Raw genomic sequence first — 26268 nt, 5'->3', positions numbered from 1 at the left:
CCATTTATACAATGGCTTATACCCTCCCAAATAGTATTTGAAACTTTAATTTCTCTGACTTTATGCCTGTTTTCCTTCACTATTTCTCTATCAATTTTTGGGTTTATTGACCAACCGACCACTTCTTAATTAACCTAAACTTGCGAAAACTGCCCCGAATAACGAGTTCAACTCACCTGATATAGAACTTCAGGCAAGCTGATCTGTAAGTCTGATTTCCTGAATGTCAAACCTTGTGAAAGACGATATCATTCACCGTGAAAAAATAATCAGCAAACACCTTAAAATCAAATAGATAAACACATGTTTACAACAGCGGAAAATCAGAAATGGGGATTGAAATCCAAGACAAGCTTGACAGGCCTACTTCAAATTCTACAAACTCCTACTTCTGAATCTGCATAATCATGAGATCCTAGCCTCAAGGTACCTGATATTGAAAGTCAGCAAAGAATAGCACATCAGTGTAACTTTAAGCACAAAAAAAATGACTTGGTAAGGCATGCATTTTTACTGCTCATGCTGGAAACTTACCAATTTGGGGAATTTTATACTTGAGAGTGCTTAAAGCTGCTCAAATAGGCGGGTGCGTGCAAGATCTGGGCCGTTAATCAGGCATGCCTCCAAACTGCAAGTGCCATGGCTGGAGAATCAGGTCAATCAGTCATCAAGAGGACTGCATGTTACAACAAAGGTGGACATTGGACAATCCTTGTCAACTGCCATTTTATTCACAGCCACCAATTTTCGGACCATGTGCATGTGTGGTGGAGCCCAGCTAACAAATGACCCGGATCTGTGCACAAGTGCCACAGTGATGAATGTGGAGGAGGCCATGATTCAATATCCTATTCTCAAGAGTAGCCGTTGCATCTCTTAATACTTACAGCTGGATTACCCAGGGAGGTGAAGAGATGCATATCAACCGAAACTGATCAATCATCCTCCAATGCCGACCAAACCATCCTGCAATGAAAAAATGCACAACATATAATGATCAGCTTAATTGCTCCCCATGATATTCTCTTTAAGAAATAGAAGTTTCTAAGTTGCAATACCAGAATATGGAGAGGAAGAGAAGGAACACGAGATAAATAAGCTTGAAAAGGCGTTGCTTCTTTTCTCTGTTGAGAAGGTTAAATATCTCTGTTACATCTATCAAGTGTTGCCTTGCTGTATACCTGACAGACAATTCAAAATGGAACACATAAATAGCCTGTTTCATGTATCCATTGAATGCATGTGGGTTTAGAAACAAGAAAAACACCTTCAAAATTTTATAAATGAAAACTGGCAGCAGAGACTGCTTGTTGATTATATTTTCTTTTTTAATACAAAGGTTTCATGTGAGGCTTTGGAGTACACAGCTATCTGTGTATGTGCAGAGCACCGTACTGATGGTGTACACAGTATTGTGTATTCTTGATGAATACCATATTGATGTATATTTCTTAGTTATTATCTTTTAGGTATCTTTTGGTAATTTGATTGTTTTGGTGATTATCTCTTTGTAAATAGAACATTATCTTTACAATCAGGAGATCATAAATAAAGCATTCGAAAGGAGCAGAGATGGTCTCTCTTATATGCTTTTACTTATTTCTACATGGTGTGAGAGACTCATAGATGTTTTTTCTTTTGTTTATCTCCTCTTAGAGTTAGGAGGGATGATGATGGGGGAATTTATTTACAATTCATCATCATATAAAGTTCTCTCTCCCCCTTTGATGTAGAACCTGTCACAGACACGTTCCTAGCATGGTTGAGCCAAAAGAAGATGGACCGAGAATTGACTATAACTTTTGATCCGGGTATCGTTACGGGGCGCACAACCTATCAATCTTTACTGAAATGGGCCATCCGAGGTGAACCGACCCACAAAGTGGGTCGCATCTGTCCGTTTCGTCAAAAAAGGCGCGCTTTCAGCTCAAAAACGAATTTTTAGGAAAATTTTACTATTTTTAGTAATTCCGATTTTTTAAATATTTTTAGAGCTTTAGATTTTCTTTCCTTTTAGAAATAACTTTTAGTTATACTAGGACTCTTCTAGAGAAAGTTTATTTGCAATTTTTATTTTTAGAAATTAGGCCTTAGAAGAGTTTTATTAGAATTAGGATTTTTATTAGAGTTAGAATTTTGCTATTTTTGGTAATTACGAATTTTAGTTTATTTTTTTTCCTATATTAATGGTGTAAGGAGACACATTAGGGAATTATCAATTATTCATTAATCAATTTTGAATTTATTAGAATTTATTTCTATTTTCTGCTTTCTTTCCTCGTGGATTCGAGAAGTCTCTGTGAGGAGTCCAGAGAAGTTCCGTGGATTCGGAATAGTTATCCTCTTGAGGAAGACGATGCTCGACCTCACGTCCTCCCCTGCGTCAGTTTGGTATCAGAGCGAGGTTTCTCCTCGGATTGATGGCTTCTAATGACGGGTCGGGCAACAATCCCATGGGCGGTGCTCTAGGGAATTTACCTTTAACGGCGGCAGCTTTCGAAGCAGCACGGCGAGAGAATCGGCAAGCTATGCAAGGGCTGCAGGCTTCCATCGATCGCATGGCGGATTGTTTGGCGGAGGCCCTAGGGCAACTCCGTGTTCATGGTAGTGATCCACCATCAACAATTGCTAGAATTCGTAATCATATTGATCGTAGGGCGACGCTATCAGTGAACCACAGGATCACTCCTAATAGAGTGGGATCTAGCGACATGATTTTACAACATCCTAGACGAGCCATTGATCAGATGGATCGGATGGACCAAGAATTTAAGATGAAAGTCGATCTTCCTAGTTTTAATGGTCAACTCTACTTCAAGGACTTCCTCGATTGGTTGCTTAAAGTCGAACGTTTCTTCGACTACATGAACATAATGGAAGAAAAGAAAGTTATACTCGTGGCCTACAAGTTGACGGGCAGAGCTTCAGATTGGTGGGAGCAACTTCAACTCGAGCGAATGAGACAGATGAAGGCGCCAATCCGCATGTGGTCGCGGATGAAGAAGTTATTGTGCATGCGATTCTTCCCTACCAATTACGATCAGGTATTATTCCAACAAAATCAAAATTATTGGCAAGATAACCAATCATTAAAGGGTTATGCAGAGAAATCCTATTATTTGTCGGCGAGAGGTGACCGAGTCAAAACGGAGTTGCAACAAACCACAGGATTCATCAGTGGAAAACATGTGACCCCTATGGGAACGGTGAGCCAACTCAAGACTTCTAAAGTGGAAGGACAATCTCTCATGACTGAACAGGCCTTTGTTAAACAATCTGAGGAAACGGGAGACATATATACAGTAGTTGAAGAGAAAAAATATGTGGAGCCTGTGAATATCCTAGAGGATTTGGAACCAGTATCGCAGGAGTTCAAGGGGGTTGTGCTCGATGAACTCCCTAATAAATTACCTCCCATACGAGATATGCAAAATCACGTTGATCCCATCGCAGGGGCAAGTCCGCCTAATTGCCCACATTATCAAAAAAAATATGAAATCTTGAAGACAGATGTGAAGGAATTAATCGATATTAGTCAAGTCAAGGAAAGCATGAGTATATGTATCGTATCGGCTCAAAAGCTTAATGTCAAGTACAAAAAAAAGTCTAATGAACATTGGCGTCAAAAGTTATCTCAAACTCATGTGCCAAGTCTCTTGTGTAACTCGAGGACGAGTTTTTTTCAAGTGGAGGGGTCTGATGTAGAACCTGTCACAGACACGTTCCTAGCATGGTTGAGCCAAAAGAAGATGGACCGAGAATTGACTATAACTTTTGATCCGGGTATCGTTACGGGGCGCACAACCTATCAATCTTTACTGAAATGGGCCATCCGAGGTGAACCGACCCACAAAGTGGGTCGCATCTGTCCGTTTCGTCAAAAAAGGCGCGCTTTCAGCTCAAAAACGAATTTTTAGAAAAATTTTACTATTTTTAGTAATTCCGATTTTTTAAATATTTTTAGAGCTTTAGATTTTCTTTCCTTTTAGAAATAACTTTTAGTTATACTAGGACTCTTCTAGAGAAAGTTTATTTGCAATTTTTATTTTTAGAAATTAGGCCTTAGAAGCCAGCAAAACCAAATAACTAAACCATAAAAAAACTAAGCTTTTCACCAAAATTACCCTCAACCTTAAAGTATTTTCCAGCACCCTCATAATACGACCAGAAGAACACCCCACTAATTTATCAGTGTAACAAACATTTCAACTCCCCAACCTTTCCCCCTTAGCCACAATCCAAACCAATCCCAGCCCAATCGCAGGGATTCCCAATTCGATGCCAATTCCCTTTCGCCCGGTACCCTCCCAGAGATCAAACCATGCAAAAAAAAGTTTTTTACTTTACACCCTTAGTTCCCATTAATTTTTTCTTTCTTTTATTTGTTCACTTATACATAAAAACTACATCGAATCATACTACTCAAAAACAAATAAAAAAATTAGAAAAAGGTAAAACCTATAAATAAACACTAAAAAATTAAATTAGTTAAACATTGGGATTTTAAAAGGGGAGGCTACCAAACGGAAAGTAAAGGTGGACTTACTTTTCCATTTCTGGAACACGACGGGCTCTACTATGCCGGGAAAAACACACAACTTCCCAATACAGGGGCAGTTTTATTAGAATTAAGATTTTTATTAGAGTTAGAATTTTGCTATTTTTAGTAATTACGGATTTTAGTTTATTTTTTTTTCCTATATTAATGGTGTAATGAGACACATTAGGAAATTATCAATTATTCATTAATCAATTTCGAATTTATTAGAATTTATTTCTATTTTCTGCTTTATTTCCTCGTGGATTCGAGAAGTCTCTGTGAGGAGTCCAGAGAAGTTCCGTGGATTCGGAATAGTTATCCTCTTGAGGAAGACGGTGCTCGACCTCACGTCCTCCCCTGCGTCACCCTTGCTACCCTTCAGCATTGTCATCTGATTAGAAGACCACTCTGATTCAGATACCTTGGGGTTCTAGTCGGAACCAGTTGCCATCACTGATTTGCCATCAAATCATTATCAAGCCACCGAAAAAGAAAACGATTCAAATCTCCACCACCGGAAGTGCCGTTAGATCCTTCGGCAGTCTCAAGACATGCTAATGGTTCACATTTCAGGAGTCATGGAAAGTGCAGTCTGCTTCTCCCACAACTCCCAGACTCAACAGCAAGCGGGGGTTGCATGATACACACGTTCCAGCTTGGGGGGGAATGATGGAGTACACAACTGTGTGTACGTGCAGAGCACCATACTGATGGACAGTTGCGCATTCCCAATGAACACCATATTGATGTATATCTCTTAGTTACTATGCTTTAGTTATCTTTTAGATATCTTTTGGTTATTTGATTTGTTTTGGTAATTATTTCTTTGTAAACATAAGAATATCTTTATAATCTCTTATTCCAGAGGAGCAGGGATGTTTATCTTCCTTTTCTTTTTTTTTTTTTGGAAACATTCTATTCTCTTCTTTTCCTATTTCTACATGAGGGAACATCTAATATTGGGGATTATAAGAGATAAATGTACAAATATGAAGTTATGTTTTATTTTTATTTTTTTATTGCTATTTGAAACTCCCTCTTTTTATCAGCAATTTGAAGTTCCTCTATTGGGTAGCAAAAACTTGTTCTAATAGGCAAAGCAAAGAGAGGGAAAGTGAGTATAAAAAATGTGTGATTGAACCAGAGACAATGCTGGTAGCAACCATCAAGTCGAGAAATGATCACATACAACAATTTCATTTTCTGCTGATGTGTCACGTCCATGAATAGGGTGGAACATACAATGAAGATCACTTGGAGCAAAAATCTGAACAATCAGGTGGGGTGCACACATACATTGAGCCGGACCATTCACTGTACATTGATTTTGATAGTGTAGCCTGATTAGTGAATGGATCGTTCTGGTTTTCTTGCCAGGTGATCTTTCTGATGCAACCCACCTTTTGCATGGATCATATGCTACAAAAAAGTGACACGTCAGCAGAACATAAAAACATTGTGTATGATCATTTCTGTCAAGTCCATAGGTCACTTTACAATTGTTTTCTACATTGTTGGTTCATATGTTAAGAATAACTCCTAACTCTTCCCTAAGGCAACAAACTGGATTATCTATGTTAGTAAGAGGACCATCGATTTTATTTTTTTTTCCAAACACGTATTGGGAAATATTATTAAACATTAAGAAAGAGGGAAAGAATTCCTAATACAAAGGGCCAAGCAATTAACTCCTTTCACCACAACACATGCAAAAACATTGGCTTCTCTTCTCACATGAGTAAACGAAATGTTTAACCTAAAGCTTACAGACCTAATTTCATTGAAAACATACCAAAGCTCCAATGGCTCTGTAAAAGGGCCATCATAGTATGGAAAAGACACTCAAAGCAACACAAGCCAATTCCTACAAGAAGAATCAGAGGGTCTTGACTGCTGAGCCAGCAAAGATAAATTTGGGGCCATGGTTCAGCGAATCAGACCATTGATATGACGGGCCCCCATCTTTGATGTGAAACCCCAAAAATCTTTTTATTATCATCTAAGCATTATCCCAATAATTGGAGATGGGAAGCCGCAAAGATTGGAAAATCAACTATTCTGATACTTCCACCTCCTGCACAATAAGATACACTTCCACTCTCCATTTGCGTTTACCCCATCAGAATTCCCCTTGTTGGAATCAATGACTTCATCCAAATCCAGGTATAATACTCTTAGACATCGGAAGGCTAGGCTGAGGCCACCTTCTGATCTGGGGCCTGAGCTTTATTTAGCAGCAGCATTTTGGAAGAAATGAAATCCAACTACTCTATGAGAGGGACTTCAAATCAATTCCCAACACAAGGGATTGACTTCCTTCTAGAATTCTGATTCCTAAAGTCAAGGGAAAACCAACCCTCACTCCTTCAGGAACAATAAAAAGTTCACCGTTGATGCTCCACTTCTCTAGATGTCATGCAACACTCCATAAAGGAACTCTTAATATTTCAGGGCACATTTGAAAGCGTGCAGTTCCCAAGGTCAACAAGATACTACAGTCCCAAAACACAGCTGGGACTCGGGATAAGAACACAAAGAAGACCCTGTTTTCATCTCAACCACACTTCTGAGGCCAGAAAAGGAAACTGCTAGCTGGCTTAGTGCATGTTGCTTTTTCTGTGATACACTAACACCTGCCAACCACAATTGTGAAGTACACCAAAGTGCTAACTTTTTAACACTTTCCACCTACTGAAGGAACAATTTTAACACTTAACATCAGTCCAGCACGTTGGCAAAGTTGCAGGGATCTTTACCTTCTGATGCCAAACCCAGCCGCATCGTCACTGCTCAAAGTGTGAGGATAGTATTCAACATATCTTATATTCTATTTTTATGTCTAATTGGCTAGGAAATCATAATAGGCTTTATTGTTTAGATAACGACAACGATATTAAGAAAAGGAAAGCTACAAAGAAGATGGCCAAATGCAGGTGACCCTTTGTCACTCAACAGACTTGCCAACCAGAAACTAAAACAAGACACACAAATAGATATTTTTTTGGCCATGCCTAGTGAATTTCAGAAATTCATCATTCCATAAGCAACTGGATGGGGAAGGAGATGCTTAGGAGAAGTTTTCGCACTACCCTCTATATTTAATTGAAAAGTTTTAGTGCCACTTCAATTTAAATACCAAAAGTTTTAGTGTCACTGCAATTTAAATACCAATGTGATAGACCCAACTCTCTCTCTCTCTCTCTCTCTCTCTCTCTCATTAAAACTAAGAGCAGAAATAAAAATATAAAAACCGAAAACAAATAATAGAACAGGGAGATGATCTCCTGTCCACAATGGACATGCATCAAGAAAAACCTCCTTAGCAAGGGCATCGGCCCTATCATTTGCCAATCCACTTACCCTAATGAATGATACCCTTTTACAGCCAGCTTTCAGAGTATCAGTGTCATTACGTGTATCAATGAGTGGGGATACAGAAACATGTATCCATATCACTGATATTGCTTAGAAAAATATTGGTGTCTAAGGGGGGCATTGGAAAACGTTGGGAAAAAGGTGAAATTTTTCAGTGAAATGGAGTTAAAATATTGTATTAAAAAAAAAAAAACCTATACATAATAAATTCCCATTTTATAGGTGCCAAACCATGTGTTGTTGAAAAAAATTAACATAAAATGAATATATAAAATTTGTAGCCAATCAATAGATTGTCCAACAGTCTTTAATATTATAAGATTTTCGCATTAATTAACAGAGAAAATTAGGAATTTCCTAGTTTTCCCCATTCTTACTTACATGTTATTTTATTTATTATTATTATTATTATTTTTCCATAAATCCATGTCTATGCATGAGAATCATGCATAGATTATGCATAGACATGGATTTCCATTGCAATCCATACTAACATTTGAAAAAAGACAATGAAGTTTCTATCGGTTTTTCATTACAGCCTATCGTTGTTTTTTTTTTTTTTTCAGAAGTGACGATTTTATTAAAAAAGAAAGGAGAAAACAAAAAGGATCTGCTGAGAAGGCAGATCCAGAATTACACACCTAAAAACAGCAAATTATAGCCCTTTAGAGAAGGGGTATTAGCAACCCATTCGATGAGGAGAGTTTTGGCCCGAGTTCTAACAGCTTGCACCGAAGAGTGAATGTTGTTAAAACATCGGTCGTTCCTTTCCGTCCAGACAGCCCACCAGATAGCTAGGATAGCCATTCTCCAAATACGCAAGTTTGGTTTCCGGAAAGAAAATCCATGCCAGTACAGAAGAAGGGAAGAGGCGGTCTCAGGAATACACCCGTAGGCATTGAAACGTTGGAAAAAATCCCACAAGATAGGAGTTATGAGAGCACAGTGCACCAACAAGTGATCAGCCGACTCCTCAGCATTCATACGGCAAAGACAGATGTTAGGGAGTTGCATGCCTCTCTTCTGCAAATTATCTACTGTTAAGATTCGCTTCCTAGCCACCAACCAACTGAAACAGACGAACTTGGGAGGAGCGTGGTACTTCCAAATAAAATGGTGCGACGAGGGAGTGGGGGAATTGGGGCGAGAGAGGAGAGAATATAGCGATCTGACCGAAAATATGCCAGATTTGTCCCCTTAATCAATAGTTTATCAGATTCATCCCTGATTGATGTCACCAAGGAGAGAATTGAGGAGAGCTGCGTATTCCTCCAACTCCCAATCTTGTAGATTCCTTGTGCAATTGATTTCCCAAACTAACCCTGAGCCGATTTGTGAGAAGAAGCTGCGAATCGGGCTATTTTTAAGGGCTGTGATTTGGAATATGTTGGGGAATCTGCTTTGAAGGGTTGTTTCGCCGAGCCAGTGATCCTCCCAAAATCTTATATCAGCCCCATTCCCGATTTGAAATCCGATATTCTGAATGACAGACTTTTTTGCACGCAGAATTCCTTTCCACAGATAGGAAGCTCTATATTGCGAAGAATCTTTGGTCCACCAGTCCCCATGAGACGAGCCATATTTACCTTTGACCACCAAGTTCCATAAAGCCTCCTTCTCTATTCCCATTCTCCAAGTCCATTTGCCAACGAGGGCGCGATTCATCACCTTAAGTCTTCTAATGCTAGCTCCACCTTCTTTGATATGGGAGCAGACTTCTTTCCAGTCCAACAAGTGGATTTTTTTCTGATTATCCTTACCATTCCAAAGGAAATGACGACGCAGGTTGTCGATTTTGTCTAAGACTTTTTGGGGGGGGGGGGGGTGGGCGCAGGTAAACAAAGACATAAAGTATGGGAATGTTGGACAGAGCGGCCTTGATGAGAGTGAGTCTTCCCCCGATGGACAGATAGCGACACTTCCAAGTGGCGAGCAAATTGTTAAATTTGTCAACGACTTTATCCCACATAGGCTTCGGCGGGGGGCCTAACGCCAGCGGCAGGCCCACAAAGAAAGTCGGAAATGAAGCGGAGGAGCATCCCAAAATGTTAGCATATGAAGATAAATCAGCGTCAGAGCAATTAACGCCGAAAATTCTGGATTTAGCCATATTAATTCTTAAACCTGAAACGGCTTCGAAACAGCATAAGGTTGTGTGGAGATTTTGCACTGATTCTGACTCTGCTTCCACCATGATTAGGATATCATCAGCGAATTGTATGTGTGAGATCGTTGGATGAACACCTAGGATTGAAACTCCTTTGAAGAGACCGGAGCTCTCGCCTTTAATGAGCATCTGAGATAGGGCTTCTCCAATCATGAGAAAGAGGAGAGGAGAGAGGGGATCGCCCTAGCGAAGCCCTCTTGTGCTTGGGAAGAATCCTTTAGGCGTGCCGTTAAGGAGAATTGAGGAATGCGTCGATACGAGGCAGGCCTGCATCCACCGTTTCCATTTGACGCCGAAGCCCATTCGATCGAACATATAGGATAAGAATCCCCAATCAGTGTGGTCATAAGCCTTTTCAATATCCAGTTTGAGGAATATATATTTATTTCCGGACCTGTGACAAGAGTGGAGAACTTCATCGGCAATCATGGCCCCGTCAATGATTTGTCTGCCCTTGATAAAAACATTCTGATATTTGGAGATGAGATTGTCCATGACCGTCAATAATCTGGAGGATAGAATTTTAGCGAGGATTTTATAAGGACTGCCAATGAGGTTGATGGGCCTGAAGTCAGAAAACGAGGAAGCACCGGCCACTTTGGGAATGAGAACAATAAAGGAGGCACCCAGGCCTTTCGACAGTTTGCATCTTGCATGGAATTCATGTAAGAAGTTCATCACGTCACTTCGAACTGTGGTCCAGAAGGTTTGGAAGAAGATGATGGGAAAACCATCGGGACCTAGGGCTTTGTCACCATCCATGGCGCTAATAGCCGCTAATGTTTCTTCTTCAGAGAAGGGGATTTCCAGAAGTTCAGCTTCAGCGACTTGAAGAGAGTGAAAAGGAATACCATCGAGTTGAGGTCTGTGCCAGTCCTCCGCCGAATAGATGGAAGTAAAGTGGGCGATAGCACAGTCGACGATTTCTTCCTTACCATCAATCAGCCGACCAGCGACTGATATGCAAAAGGTAGCTTTGGCTCGAGCTTTCATACTAGCAATGTTGTGGAAGTATTTTGTGTTTTTATCGACCTCAGAAATCCATTTCGCCCTTGCTTTCAGTTTCCACAAGATTTCATCTTCGAGGGCCCTAGAAGATATTTCCTGAATTATTTGGATGCGTCTGGAGAGGATATGCAAGGGAATATCATTGCCTTCAACAGTTGAATCGATTGACTGCAGTTCCGAAAAGAGGGCTTCGGTTTCTTGATCTCTCTTACGAAGCTCCTCCGCCTTCCAGCGTTTGATTTTTTCCTTCAGAAGACGCAGTTTGCATAACAGACTGTGACCAGCATAGCCGGTGACATGGAATGACGACCACCATTCCTCAATCCGCTGTTTGAACCCGTCGATCTCGAGCCAGGCTGAATTGAATTTAAATGGCTTCGGACCCCAATTTACTTTGTTCGACGAGAGAAGGATGGGGCAGTGGTCCGAAGTAGTTCTGGGAAGAGCTAGGTGAGAAATGGAAGGAAAAGCGTCAATCCAATCTGTGGATAGGAGAAACCTGTTGAGCCTGGACTGAATCGGATGACGACGCCCATCCGACCAAGTGAATTTGGCGGCCGCGAGGGGAAGATCGACCAGCTCCATTTGTTGAATCCAGTCCGAAAAAGCTTGCATGGCTGGGTTGGATCTCCTCTGACGAGAGTGTTCAACAGCGAAACGGCCTATTGTTGTTTTGAGTTAAGATTTCTCCCCAAATCAAACTTTTATTCAATAAAAACCAGGAGTGATCAAAATCACCTAGGAACAAAATTCCAAAGAAAATCCCTAAAAATGGAGATTTTTGGGTTTTTGAAAAATTTTCCAAGTTTCTGTCAATCTTTGCCTATTTACAGATGCTTCCTTGGTATTAGGGATATTATCATTGGTATCAGGGATATCATCAATGGTATCAATGATACTAGGGAACTTTTGTAAGAGATTCTTCTCAAAGTATCACTGATATCAATAATATCATCAAGTACCACCAATATTATCGAAAATATCAGTGATATTTGAAAGTTTTATACTTTCAGCAGTTTCAGTATTGCTGACCGGGCAACACCAATAATGTTGCAATATTATCGATAATATCGCCAATATTTGGAACACTAGTTACAACTAACCAGATCAGACAGCTCCTCAATGATACTTTCAGTCCTCCAGGACTGATTTTAAATTTGGCCCAACTGATTGCCTTGTAAGTGTCCCGTTTAATAATAGAATAAGAGTGATACACCCAACTATTATTCTTTCCCCTAATTTTCCACTGTAGCTAGTGAATGAAAAATAGTTCCCACAGCAATTTAGATATCCAGCATCTACAGATCTTCTTCTTTTATATCTATAGATATTTACAATTCATGTTTGCGTACTCATGATGATCATCTAAGCAATTATTAGATTACTCCATCATGCTTCAATTTCTATCAACATGTTTTGTGCTAACCTTTCTAGCAACTTCCCATCCCTGCTACCACCATTATAGTTTTATTCCAAGGGAAAAAAATTTGAGCAGTTACAATAACACAGCAAATATATATATATATATATATAAACAGGGGTCTTCTTTCCCAGGTGACTATATACGTGCAAAATATCGGGAGTAGAACTTACAGTTTCACATTGTAATAAAGGTTTGGTGCAGAGAACAGAAACATAATCCAGTGCCCTGAGAGAAGAAACACTGCACATAAGACTCCTTGAGTGACAAACTCTGGCAAGATCACGCTGTTTATCCGTGATGCTGAATCATATGGGTTGATGTAGTCAAACTCCAAGTCTGCCAAGCACATAAGCTGCAATGAACTTTTATCAGTTGGAATTCATGCTGCATAATTGAAAAGAGAAACAAAGGGGAAAAAGGTGCCAGAACAAGACTTATTTAACCAATATGCATTTTCTAAACTTCACAAAAGGCAATAAATATTATCATAATTTCTCAAATAACGCAATGAATGAAGAAAATCATGTCCTAGTTGCTGCTTAGTTAGGCATTCATGAACAAGAAAGCATATCTTTGGGTTTGGGATGCAGGTGTCTGTAGCCATACTATTTTTTAAAGTCAGATGAAGTACAAAAACTTCGTTGAATAGAAGTTTGAAAATCAAACCACGCTATTGGTCTCATGCACAATCACAATCTGGTTCATGTTCACGCGCGCACGTGCACACGGTTTAGTGAGAAAAGGATCTCCACATGGTTTTTGTTGACTTAAAGAAAGCATATGATAGGGTCCCCAGAGACTTGTGGGTGTTGGAAAAGAAAAGTCTCAAGTGGATATATTGTCATGAATAAGGATACATTATACATATGAAGGAGAGGTAACAAATATGAGGACCACTAGTGCAGAGACCAATGAGTTCCCAGTTACTATAGGTTTACACCAGGGGTCAGCACTGAGCCCTTATCTTTTTGTATTGGTTGTGGACGAGTTAACAGGGCATTTACAAAAAGAGGTTCTGTGCTGTACGTTGTTTGTAGATGACATGATTTTAATTGACAAGACATGGGAGGGATGCTTTAGAATCTCTAGTCTTTGAAATTAGTCGGACTAAAGTAGAGTATATGGAATAGAATTTTAGTAACAACAGGAGTGGAAATGAGGAATTAATCAAGATTGGTGACCAAGAAGTTGGGTCAATTATTCATGAGAGCAGAGAAATCAAGAAGGATGTAACTCATGGAATTCAAGTTAGGTGGAAGAAGTTGAGATGTGCCTCTGGAGTTTAATGTGATTGTTGCATACCAATCAAACTTAAGGGGAAATTTTATAGAATAGCTATAAGGCCAGACATGCTTTATGGGACAGAATGTTGGGCAGTTAAAGAAAACATGTTCCTTTTTTTTAAGGATATGACAACGTTTTCATAGGATGAGCGTAGCTAAAATGAGGACGTTGAGATGAATGAGTGGCAAGACGAGGAAGGATAGAATTAGAAATGGATGCATTCGAGGGAACTTAAGAGTAGTAGCAATGGGTAACAAGATGAGGGAAAGTAGACTTGGTTTGACCATGTGCAATGGAGACCAAGAACAGCTGCAGTTCATAGGACTGAGTTGGTTCAAGTTGAAGGCTCTAAAAGGGACAAGGGGAAAGCCCAAAAGGACGGGGAGGTAGCACAAAAGGGCTGATGACATATGATTTAACTGAGGATATGGTCCTTCGTAATGTGGAATGGCAGAATAAGCTGCATGTTGCTGACCTCAAGTAGTTGGAATAATGCTTAGATGATGGTGATGATTATATGAAACTCCAATAGGAAATGAAAACTTGTGGAGAGAAAAGATACAAAAGGGTGGTAGGGTAAAATAACCAACCTATGGGGAAGGTGAAGTGGCAGGAAGGGCTAGAAGATTGGCTGAAGATGACACACTATAAATGGAATAAAAATTCAAACAAACCACAAAATAACGAATTCAATAGTTAGATCTAACGAAAATGCAATGTCACAAAACTGAACCACACAAGAAGATTTTCTCTAGATAGATACATCATTGTTATTGTAGTCAGTACCTTGTCCTAGCTATTCACAATTACCTTGTCCTAGCTATTCACAATTGGGTCCATGAATCCTATTTCACCTATAATCAATCATATCTAAGGCCAATAGTGGCAAAGGGGCAACACGCCAGGTTGGCCCGTCAAGTTTCAATTCCTGGCCTGATATGGGCTAGGATCGGGCCTATAATAGGCCCATGGGTTGGCAATGGCCCTAGATTTGGAGTCTGTTTAATAAGTAGGTCAGACCAAGGCCTAGGTTTTGCAAAGTTTTCTGTAAGGCCTGACAGGAGTTCAAGGATAGCCTCGTTTATGTCTTAACAGAGGATCTGGGCCTGAAATTGAAGGCCTTATTGCCAAACAGGTATGGCCCAGGCTTGGCCTTCTAGCCCGATTGACAATCAGGCCAGGCTCAAGCTCACCTTGACCTTGCATATTCCTACCCATAATCCTTGGCAAGCGAACAAGCTTTCATATCCCTTATCACTTCCATCCAACCCTTTTTAGATTTTTCTCTCATTCATTTTTCAAGCCCTTCAACCCCAATAAATGTTCCCTTCTTGAGTAGAACTGTCTTTGGTTTTTATTACACATGACCAAACCAACAATTGGTTCGTGAGCTAGCTGCATTTCTTGTGAGTCGATCCATGGATTGGCAGGCAACAGATGTAAGATTGACATGATGATGGAAGAAGGTGATGCGAAAAGGAGGCTCCCTGCCGATAGGGTCTCCACCGCTTTAAGGGTTGCCACCATTTTATCTCGTATTGGGATTGCACCTAGGTTGTTTTTAATTCTATCATTTCTATCCTTCCCATACATCCATCTCAACATCCTCACATCTCTGCAACACTATCTTTGCTTGTGTTACCTTATAATTGTTACTATTGTGTGCCACGAAAAGCCAATGTTACTCTCAATTGTTGAACATGATAACCATGGGTCCTGTATGGGCATGTTATTAATGCCTTAATCAATACATGGGTTTAACATGTATTTATGGGTTCAAGGTGAGGATTTCCTCCGTTATCCTTAGGAACTAAAGTTTGGGCATAACAACCAGTGGTCAAAGGGAGAATTGTGCTCCGTGGATATCAGTACCATGCTGTTTTATATCCACTTTGCAGGTTTGAGGACAAACATGTGGTTATTCATATGTAGCCATCCTGTGTGAGGGGATCAACGATGAATCGGGATGAAATGTCTCCACCATTGGGCTCAACCACGAGTTGAGACTAACCTACATAGGAGTGAGTGTTCATGGACGTGAGATCTTCTTATTAGACCATTTGAACACTTGCATTGGAGGATCGCTACAAGTCTCTAGATTGAGACACCCATCACCTCCAATCTAGATCGACTTATATATGTACCAACTTTGACTAATCCTTAGACCTGAGAACATATGGGAGTTCAAGTTCTTAGTATAATATACTTTGGCCCTCCTTAGGAAGTCAATTCAACAGCTCATATGTGGGTATGGCTAGGTGCAAGCATTAAGATATGGTTGAGGTCCATATAATCCACTAAAGGACTCATTGGTTGCCTAAGATTGCTTTTATGGCTTAGATGATGATCAGACCATCCATCAAGTTGTTTTGAGATAGGCCCAACACTCAAATGGTTTTAAAAGTTTTCAACCATTGATCTTTTGTTTCAACTTTTTTATTTTTTTGAGCAATGGAAATTTTATTAGAGCCAAACAAGCAAAAACCAAAAACTATAAGCCCAGGAAAAAGAACAACAATCAGCCCCATGGTTGAACCGAAGCCCCAAGAGACTTGCACCCCCACTATGGAGCCCAATTCCTGAACAACATGAGGACTTTACTGAAAACCTCGACTTCAAAGATGCTAGAATTGTTGATTTGTTTCATTACCATTAGGAAGATTTTAATTGTGCTTGATTGACATCTGATAGTTGAGATCTCATGGTTCATCCATTGATTTGCACGGGTATTGGATCAAGGGTGGATGACCATGGTTAATCAAGACTCAAGAGTGGATTAATTTGGGTGCATGAATGGGCAAGGATCACGACTTTTGATCTAGTAGGGCATTCAAAAGTCTATAAAGATAAGGCATTTTACAACTGATGCATCTCTGAAACCCTAACTCCTTGTATATAGATTGTATCTGTAAGGAGTAGAGAAGCTTGGATGTCCCTACTCCCCTTAGGCATCACAAAGAGACATATAGAAAAGTGAGGAGAGAAGGAGAATAAAAAGGGGGGAGAGAGAGAGAGATCATCTCTGATGCAAGATGGATAGCCTAAACTATAATGATGTGAATGAACTAATAAACGGATTATTAAAGTAAATCAAAATATAAAATATTGTCAATCTATCGCAAATCTAAAGAAATCAAGTAGTCAACTATGCTCAAATTCTGGATCCAAAGACTAAGCTCGGTGAGGAGATGGGGGCGATTAGGATCAGAGTTAGAGGGAAGAAGGGAGATATACTGCCCACATACATTCAAGTCCTCGTAGAGGACAAGATTCTGCAGCTGCGTGTACAAAAGGAGACCACAAATGCTATAACACCCCGTTGGGGAGACTGTGGAGGGTAAGAGAGAGGGGTGTAAACGCAATTGAGAAAGCAGTAGCAAAAGCGGTGGAAGAAGGACCACCGCTTCCATACGATCTTGGAGCACCAAATGTTGAAAAGGCGGGGTGTCAGATGGCAGAGGCAGACCATCATGACGCCATATGTTGCGAGACGCGTGGGGCGTTACTATTCGTCAAGAATTCGAACAGCCCTCGAGTGTCACAAGACTCACAAATTGAATCCCAACCATCCACGTGGAAGGAGGATGGGAGCTCCCCAACCGATGATATTAAAACAGCTGATGCTCTCGAAACAGACTCTCATCAATGCCTACAGGAAGAGATGACACGTGGCTGCGATGTTACAAAAAGTTACTTGGACACGTCATTACACCCGGACCCGAATCCGATTTCGAATGAGAGACAGATGGCCTTGGCAGAATACTCGAGTGACCCCAATACTCACACGGTTACAATAGCAGACATGAGAACTCCCACTCCTTCGAAGCAAACAAGGAAGTCCATTTCGCATGTGCGAACAGAAGATGTTCCTAATTTGATACGTGCGGCATGTGTGACTCCCTGTACCGATGATATATCCTTCTCAGAGGATGAGGAGACTTATATTGCGCCAGATGCAGACCTTCTCCCTTGGTACTCAGACTGTGCAGAAACTCCAGACAGCCTGACTTCCTGATCGTCTTATAGCCAGGAAAACGAATCAGTCAAAGACCTATCAAGATTGTTTGAAGAAGATACGGGTGAAGGGATTATTGCAGTGGAACCTCTTCAGGTTAGGATGGGAACACAACTGTGGAAGAAAGCGGAAGTCGAGGAATAAAGGGCTAAGATCATAGAAGTTATCCAGAAGAAGAAATGGATTAGAGATGCAATGGGACATGTGGGAAGATCGATCGGTCTTTCGTTTGGAGGTGACCCGGAAGACTTTATTGCTCTCTTCCACTGTGTAGAGAATCGGGGTAGAACACTGATGAGAAACAGATCCTCCTCGACAAAACGCGGTAAAGATCACAGTAGAAAGAAAATGTGTAAATATACATGTCATCCTGTTACACCAGAAGGGATCGCAGTTTCAAATGGGTTACAGGGATCGCGGGGAAGTGTGGTTTCCATATGAAGATTCTGTCATGGAATGTGAGAGGGTTGGGGTCAAAGAAAAAGAGAAGAACTATAAAGGACGTATGCGGTAGAAGTAAATCGGATGTCATCTGTTTACAGGAAACAAAGGTCGTTAATTTTAGTGACAAACTGTTAGGGTCAGTTTGGAAAGCTACGTATGTTGGTTGGGAAGCGTTGGATGCCATCGGCAGCGCGGGAGGAATTCTGGTGGCGTGGAAATCGTCTGGTTGGATATTTATGGACACCTGGAAGGGACTTACTCAATTTTGGTAATCCTGAAGGATTCATCGTCCGGGTTTACTTGTCTCATCTCTACTGTATATGACCCTAACGAAGAAGGCAAAAGAATGGGCTTCTAAGAGGAACTATCAGATATCAGAAAGAAATTTAAAGGTCCGTGGTACATTGGGAATGACTTCAACACAGTGCGTTTTGTGGAAGAGAAATCCAACGGCCGAAAGATTACTACAGGTATGAGATCCTTTTCCAATTGGATCGGTGACCAGGAAGTTTTGGACCTGCCTCTGCTAGGTGCCAAATTCACGTGGTCCAATCAGCGAGTGAGCCCAATCATGTCCAGATTGGATCGGTTCCTCATTTCCACTGAATGGATAGAGGTCTTCCCCTTGGTCGCGCAAATTGTTCTCCCTAGACCTACATCTGACCATAGCCCGATCATTCTCTTAGTTGAAGAACAAAATTGGGGTCCGAAGCCTTTCAGATTCGACATGGCATGGCTGAAAATTGAAGGTTTCCAACAGCTTATAAGAGAGTGGTGGGCTGATTTCAAGGTGATGGGCTTCGCTGGTCACAGACTATGCCGAAAATTAAAGCTTTTAAAAGAGAAGATCAAAGAGTGGAAAAACACGGTGCTGCGAAAAAGGGAAATGGAGACAGGAGATCCTTGCCGAGATTTTAGCTTTGGATAAAGAAGGGGAAGAAGGTCAGATGCCCTCAGAGAAATCGATTATAAGAATGCAGCTTATCCAAAAATATTTTGCTAGGGTGTTGGAGGATGAAATATCATGGAGGCAAAAATCTCGGACTAGGTGGATTAAAGGAGACAAGAATACAAAAATTTTTCATAGTATAGCCAGTGCGAGAGCTAGGAGGAACAAAATCAGCAGTTTGATGGTGAATGGGATGCGAACCGATGATCAGCAAATTATATCTGATGAGGCTACTAGTTATTTCAGAAATCTTCTCAGGGGTGAAGTCTGGAAGAGGCCGACTCTACACCATCTGTAGTTCAACAGCATTTCAGAGGAAGAAGCTAATGGGCTAGAAGGTTCAATATCTATAGAAGAGGTGAAAGGAGCTATGGAAGATCTAGGAAGTGATAAGGCCCCGGGTCCTGATGGTTTCCCAATAGTGTTTTTCCAAGCCTTCTGGGAAACTCTAAACGGAGATATCATGGATTTCATGTCAAAATTTTCAACTAGAGGCCGATTATCGAAGGAGTTGGGCGCATCTTTCATCACTCTAATCCCAAAGATTTTAGGGGCGGAATCATTAAAGGACTTTAGACCAATCAGTTTAATTGGCAGCCCCTATAAAATCCTAGCTAAAGTCCTTGCTACTGGATTGAAAGGGGTGTGAAGGAAGATTAAATCAAATAATCAGAGTGCATTCATTCCGGGAAGACAGATTATAGATAGCGCTCTAATAGCTTCTGAATGTGTGGACTCGAGTCATAGATCCAAGTGAAAAGGTATTCTATGTAAGTTGGACATTGAAAAGGCTTATGATCATGTGGACTGGGGTTTGCAGTACATGCTTCAGCGGATGGGCTTTGGTGATAGGTGGAGGAAGTGGCTGGGGGAATGTGTGGGCTCCGCTTATTTTTCGATTCTCCTCAACGGCTCCCCTAAAAGCTTCTTCAAGAGCTCCAGGGGATTGAGGCAGGGGGATCTGCTATCCCCTCTCTTGTTCTTGATGGTGGTGGAAGCATTATCGAAAATGCTCAAAAAAGGTCAGGATCTAGGCATCATTAACGGTATTGGTATTGAAGGTATGGATAAGCCGATTTCCCATGTGTAGTTCGCTGACGATATGCTCCTCTTTAGTGAAGCAGACGAAGAAAAAGTTATTAATCTTCGAATGACTATTCGCTGTTTTGAGGTGGTTTCGGGCCTCAAAGTGAACATGGCAAAGTCAAAAATGTTTGGTGTGAACATGGCAAGAGGAGATCAATAAATTTGTTGAACATTTTGATTGTCCAGTGGGAGCATTTCCGACTACATTCTTGGGGCTCTCGCTTTGTTTTGGAACGCCACCGTTGCATGTTTGGGATAAGGTAATCTCCAGATTCGATTCATATCTAGCAAAATGGAAATGCAAATATCTTTCTCTAGGCGGGAGAATCACTCTTATAAAGGCAACCTTCTCGAATCTCCCTCTTTATTTTATGTCTCTGTTTATTTGTCTGACTGCAATTTTGGATAGATTGGAGAAGCTAAGGAGAGATTTCCTATGGCACAGAAGGGAAGACAAAAAGAAATTTCATCTTCTGAATTAGAAAGAGGTTTGTAAACATGTGCAAGATGGAGGGGCCAGAATAAAAGATCTCGAAAGGATGAATAGGGCTCTCTTAGGCAAGTGGATTTGGAGGTTAGGTATTGAGAAGGGTACTCTTTGGAATTCGTTAATTAAGTGCAAGTATGGGCGGTCTCAAGGGGGCTGGTGGACCAAAAACTCTTCCAACTATAGGGCCTCGGCGGTGTGGAAGGGGGTGTTATCCATAAGAGAGGAAGTTACTAAAGAGATAGCCATTGTAGTAGGCAGAGGAGACAATCAAATTCTGGACAGATTCATGGGTGGGGGATGGAATTTTAAAACAGGAATTCCCGCGCATATATCGCATCACTACTAATAAAGATATTTTAGTAGCGGACAGTTATTCTGAGATAGGAGGTGTGCTGCTGTGGAATGTGGAGTGCAGAAGGAATCTCCTTGAGCATGAGGCAGAAGAATATGTGGCATTGCTAAAACGTATCCAAGAAGTAAAGATAGATTTGAAAAGTGAAGACAAGTTAGTATGGAACAAAAAAAAGGAAGTTTTTGGTCAAATCATTCTAAAGGTGCATTGAAAAAGGAGATGAAAAGGAAGAAGAGATTTTCACCAACAAGGTTTGGAAGTATCAAGTCCCTCCAAAGATTGTGGGGTTTGCTTGGCTTGTGGGCAAGAGTAGGGTGCTCACGGTAGATAACTTGAGGAAAAGAGGGATGATTATCCCTAATGTATGCTTCTGTTGCATGTCAATGGAGGAATCGGTGAATCATCTATTTATTCATTGCCCCTTTATCAACCACATCTGGACAGACTTTCTGTCTCGTTTTGAAATGGCTTGGCCTGCCCCAAATTCGACAAGTAGTTTATTAAAGGCTTGGCATGGTATCTTGGTGGGCAAGAAAAGGACGAAGCTATGGAGAATATCCCTTCTTGTTGTCTGGTGAGCAGTTTGGGAAGAAAGAAATAGCAGATGTTTCAACGGGATCTCAAAATCGGCGGAATATGTAGCTGCTAGAGCTAGAATGCTAGTTGTTGAGTGGGCCGTTAATGTCGACAAATTAAAGGATTGCAATTTGTTATTCCTAGGCGTGTAGTAGGCTGTGTAGCTCTCTCAGCGGTGCAGCCTCGTTTCTATGTATTTCTTTCTATTATTAATATAATCCAAGACTTCTCAAAAAAAAAAAAAAAAACTATGCTCAAATTCTAGGCCACATCATCTTGCGGATGGATCTTAAGATTATTGATCAGAAACAGCCTAATGGAATGTAAAACTTCCATCTAGCATAGGATTCAATCTAAATTTGAAGATTCACTTGCGCTTTGTTAGGGTTAGAAAGAATTAGAGTTCGGAGATTTAAGGTTTACAGAATTTGGGAGAATAGGGTTTGGAAATCTAGGTTCTAGGGTTTTGGGGTTTTAAAGGAGAAGGATCGTGGACCAAAAAGAGGAAAAGAAGGGGGGAATGGGACTGGCCGTACAATTGTACAATTGAGTAGGGTTTAGGTCTAGAGGATTTTCGAGATGTTGGGGATGGGATTTGAAAGGAAATAAAAGAAAAGGAAAAAAAAAAAATAGAGAGAGGGAAAGAAGAAAAAAGAGAAAAGAATATCTTGAAGAGAAAAAAAAGAAAGTGAAGATAGCTGGAATCACTCCATGCCTCCATGGCTTCAAACCAAACTCCAATCACATAAGGTTTTTTACTTTGCTCAAAGCAACAAAGAAATTTTTTTATTTTTTCAATGTCTCATAGGGCTTTACATGCCCAACCCTTTAATTATCTTTTTGGGGTGTTTTTACAAAAATACCCTTATTGCATATAAGATGTCTAAAACACTATTATTTCAACTGGATTATAAAATAAACCAAAATAACTAAACTACGACATCCCAATGGCTCCATTATGTCCAATGGGTCCATGGTCACGATCCAACGGTCTACATGTGAAATCCAATGGTCCAAAACTCCCAACTAAGCAGCCTGCATGCATCTTCCGAGAGTAAGATCTTCAAAGATGCACAATCATGCATGTGGAGTTTTCAACAAGTCTAGGAACTTAAATTGGGCCCACTAGGCCCCATGTAATGATCATCTAGCCATAACGAAACTCAGGTAGCTCCCCTCCATCTCTGATAAACTCCAAAATGAGCTCGGATGTCCTCATCAATCTCTCTCCCTACTTCATCATCCACATGTTCATATGTGTGAAGTCCACCTATCTGGACAACTCTCATGCGCATGTCGTTGGCCCTATTGCAAGGGTTGTGCGTGTGGCTTCCCAGCTAGCTCTTATCTAGGATAGATTGGGGAGAGACCTAGTTTGGAGGATTGACACCGATACTTCATCCGGTTTTTTGTGGCATTGGTTAGAGGTAATCCTAGTTGTGGAATTTTAGTTTTCATATTAGAAACTTCATAATATATGGATGGAGATCCACAGATTTGGATTTTATTAAAAATTTGAAAACTCTTAATTCCATTACAACTTTGAAAATTCTCCGATGTTAACTGCTCAACACTCTGCCCCATATCACAGGTACACTGATTCTCCTCATAAGAGTGATTAGGATGTACTTTCATACAGAAGTCATTGAGATAGTAATGCCTCTTCAATGCGATGAACCCCATTATCATAGTGTCCTAATTGAGAATATAGTTAAACATACATTTCCACTCGAGTTTGGCCATTTGGACATCATAGAAATAACAACCTCACCACCTTGTATGAGGAACCAGAACATAACATACAACCTTCCGCTAGAACCACAATTAAACCTTTAGATGCAAGAACCTTCGCTGTCACTCCCACTCTTGCTTTAGACTCGATCTCTTACTTTCACTCTCGCTCCCACTCCCTGGGCATTTACACTTTCCAACATTTAAAATATACTCATTCTACTCCTGCCCATGAATCAACTCACTAACATAAATTTAGCTAGCAATTTTGAAGTGCAACTCACCTAGAGACCGAAACTGGTACAGCTAGTACCAACTTGTTACATTGCAGTCCTGCGACTTGTTTCATTGCCCACCGGACTGAAACAGTTTCATCAAACTGAATTATATCAAACGATATTTTGCACCATGGAAATGAAGGTTGTTAACTATTAATTTCATAGCTGTTGCAAAAGCAAAAAAAGAATCTAACTGATAGCGACACATCAGCTGGTATTACACTCGGGTAAAAGGGGGATCATTTCAGGTGAGCAACTTGTCGGCAAAGCTCACAAAAGAAAAGAGATGCAATGATGAGAAATCATCAGTTCAATTACAAAGATGCCCCTCTTCCCAACTTTCTTTGATTTTCTCATGACAACACACCACAAAGGATTGTAGTCCTATAGCCCATAGGATTGCTCTAGTTTTAGAGTAATCTCGACAACACCCCTCTACCATTACCCTTGCCAAACTTTTGCTGATCAATCATGAGAATTCCTCTTCTGATTCTTCTGATTGGACAAACAGGATTTGTAAAGCCAGCCCCAAATAGCTTGTACAACATCGATGATGGTGATGATGATTACCACGGCGAAAATGGTGATTTCAAGACAGTTCAAGTACATAGATAGGAGAAGGGAATATCCTAACCCTTTGACATAACAAACATTGGATTGAAGAAAACATTTTATTTAGCCGAAAGGACAGCCCTGAATACATTATAGTATAGACTATTTACTCCTATTTCATTCTCAGCTCTAAAACCTCCAAATGCCAACTGTATTTCACACGACAGAAAGAAATCAATATAAACTCTTGCTCTTCGCATCCTTTCTCCTTTCCACTAGTTTTCAAGATTATTCCTATCTCCATCACCATCAATCATTTTCTCAAAATAGGCTCTAAACCTCCAAATTGCCAACTGCATCTCACCCACTGAAATAAGTCAATATAAACTTTCTCTCAACGCTTTCTTCCTCCTTTTCTTTCCCATTTCCCTTCAAGATCCCAACTTTAAAGAAAAATCAACAAGTCACACACTAAGCATAGCAATTCTACCAATTATTTCTTTCTGCATCACCAGCAATCACTTTCTCAAAATGAGATATACAAATTCCATTCTCCCAGCATCCAAGGCCATCAAGCACGCATCCCAATTCCCGGCACACATTTCAAATGGGATTTTAAGGATTCCACTCTGAATTGTGCTCGGCCCAAAAAAAGAAGACTGACCACCTACTGCTGATTATACGCTACAACCTACACATTCAAAGTTCCCAAAAACTCCAATTTCACACCTTGACAATATATCCCAACTTCGCCCGCAAAATGTTCATAGAAAGGTTGGTAATAAAACGGAATTCTTCACCTCATATTTCTTACCAAGAATTGCACTTTCCAGATTTCTATAATTTCCTGAAATCTTCCAAATTTTAGAAATTGTAAAGACAGTCCTCAATGCGTTGAACAGCAGAAACCCTGACTACGAAAAGGAATACGAGAAATCAAGAAATTTTTCGAAATACGGAAATGAAGAAGCGGGGGAAAGAGAGACGTGTACGATTTCTAGGGTTTTGAAAGGGGTATTGATGAAAACATACCTGGTAGACGAGAAGACCGAGCAGAGCGATGAGGATGAAGAAGGAGAGGAGCCATACGAGTAGATCTCCCTCCATCATATCCCCAAAGGTCCCTGCTATCTTGCGCCCCACCCGCGCGCTACAGCGACATAGGAAGGGAAATAAATAGCGGCGCACGATAAAATCGTTGTTCGGACACCTTTGAGGTGCGAAATGCGCGGTGTCATATTTATACGCCGTAGATCGAGCAGGGAGAGAGTCCCTCACCCTGTCGACAGAGGCATTCTCGGGTACCCCCGACCTGAGGCCTTGAACTGCGTCCTCGGGGGAAACGGATTGGCTACTCCCCCTGCCACCAGCCCGTGGCTGGTGGTCGGTGCTCTGTGGGCTCCACCATGATGTATATATTTCATCCATTCCGTTCATCCATTTTTACAAATCATTTTAGGACTTGATTCCAAAAATGAGATCGATATAAATCTCAGGTTGACCACACCACAGGAAAACAATATTAATTGGATATCCACCATTAAAATCCTCCTAAGGCCCACTGTACTGTTTATTTGACATATAATCTGTTGATTATGTCATACAGGCCTAGATGATGGGAAAAAACAAAAATCAGCTTGATCCAAAACTTTTATGGCCCTCAAAAGGTTTTTAATGGTCGACACTCATTCAACACTTTTTCCTGTAATGTGGTTCACTTGAGATTAGAATATACCTCATTTTTGTCCTTATAACATAAAATGACTGAACAAATAGATGGACGGCATGGATGAATCACATACATCATGGTGGGGCCCATAGATCACCGACCACCAGCCATTGGCTGGTGGCAGGGGGAGTAGCCAATCCGTTTCCGTCCCAGGTTCCCACGAGTAAGTCCCAGCCATTAGCTGGTGGCAGGGGAGTAGCCAATCCGTTTCCTTCTCGCGCGAGTTACTTGATACTCTGGCAAAGTATCATGCTCGAGCCGCCGGTACT

The 26268-nt window shown here is 40.7% G+C and overlaps 1 protein-coding gene across 3 annotated transcripts; it reads right to left on the bottom strand.

Annotated features, from left to right (window-relative positions):
- Positions 1-269: 269 nt before the first annotated feature.
- Positions 270-25713, bottom strand: LOC131233632 (protein cornichon homolog 4-like). 3 transcript variants are annotated; one of them, XR_009165303.1, is made up of 6 exons: positions 25303-25713; positions 12684-12865; positions 1059-1181; positions 888-966; positions 535-643; positions 270-430 (listed from the first exon to the last, which is right to left on the bottom strand). XR_009165303.1 is itself a non-coding variant. In XM_058230414.1 (5 exons), exons 1-4 carry the CDS (start codon positions 25705-25707, stop codon positions 936-938), a joined length of 741 nt encoding a protein of 246 aa, XP_058086397.1. In that variant the 5' UTR covers positions 25708-25713; the 3' UTR covers positions 270-430; positions 888-935. The 3 variants fall into 3 exon arrangements, 1 of the variants encoding a protein (XP_058086397.1); XR_009165302.1 differs by having other exon boundaries at positions 535-628; XM_058230414.1 differs by lacking the exon at positions 535-643.
- Between the last annotated feature and the right edge of the window lie 555 nt (positions 25714-26268).

Source organism: Magnolia sinica, chromosome 18, assembly GCF_029962835.1.
Source record: "Magnolia sinica isolate HGM2019 chromosome 18, MsV1, whole genome shotgun sequence".
In the NCBI taxonomy this organism is placed as follows: Eukaryota; Viridiplantae; Streptophyta; class Magnoliopsida; order Magnoliales; family Magnoliaceae; genus Magnolia; species Magnolia sinica.
The sequence above is the reverse complement of the archived record's forward strand: the minus strand, read 5'-3'. Positions and strand labels throughout refer to the sequence as shown.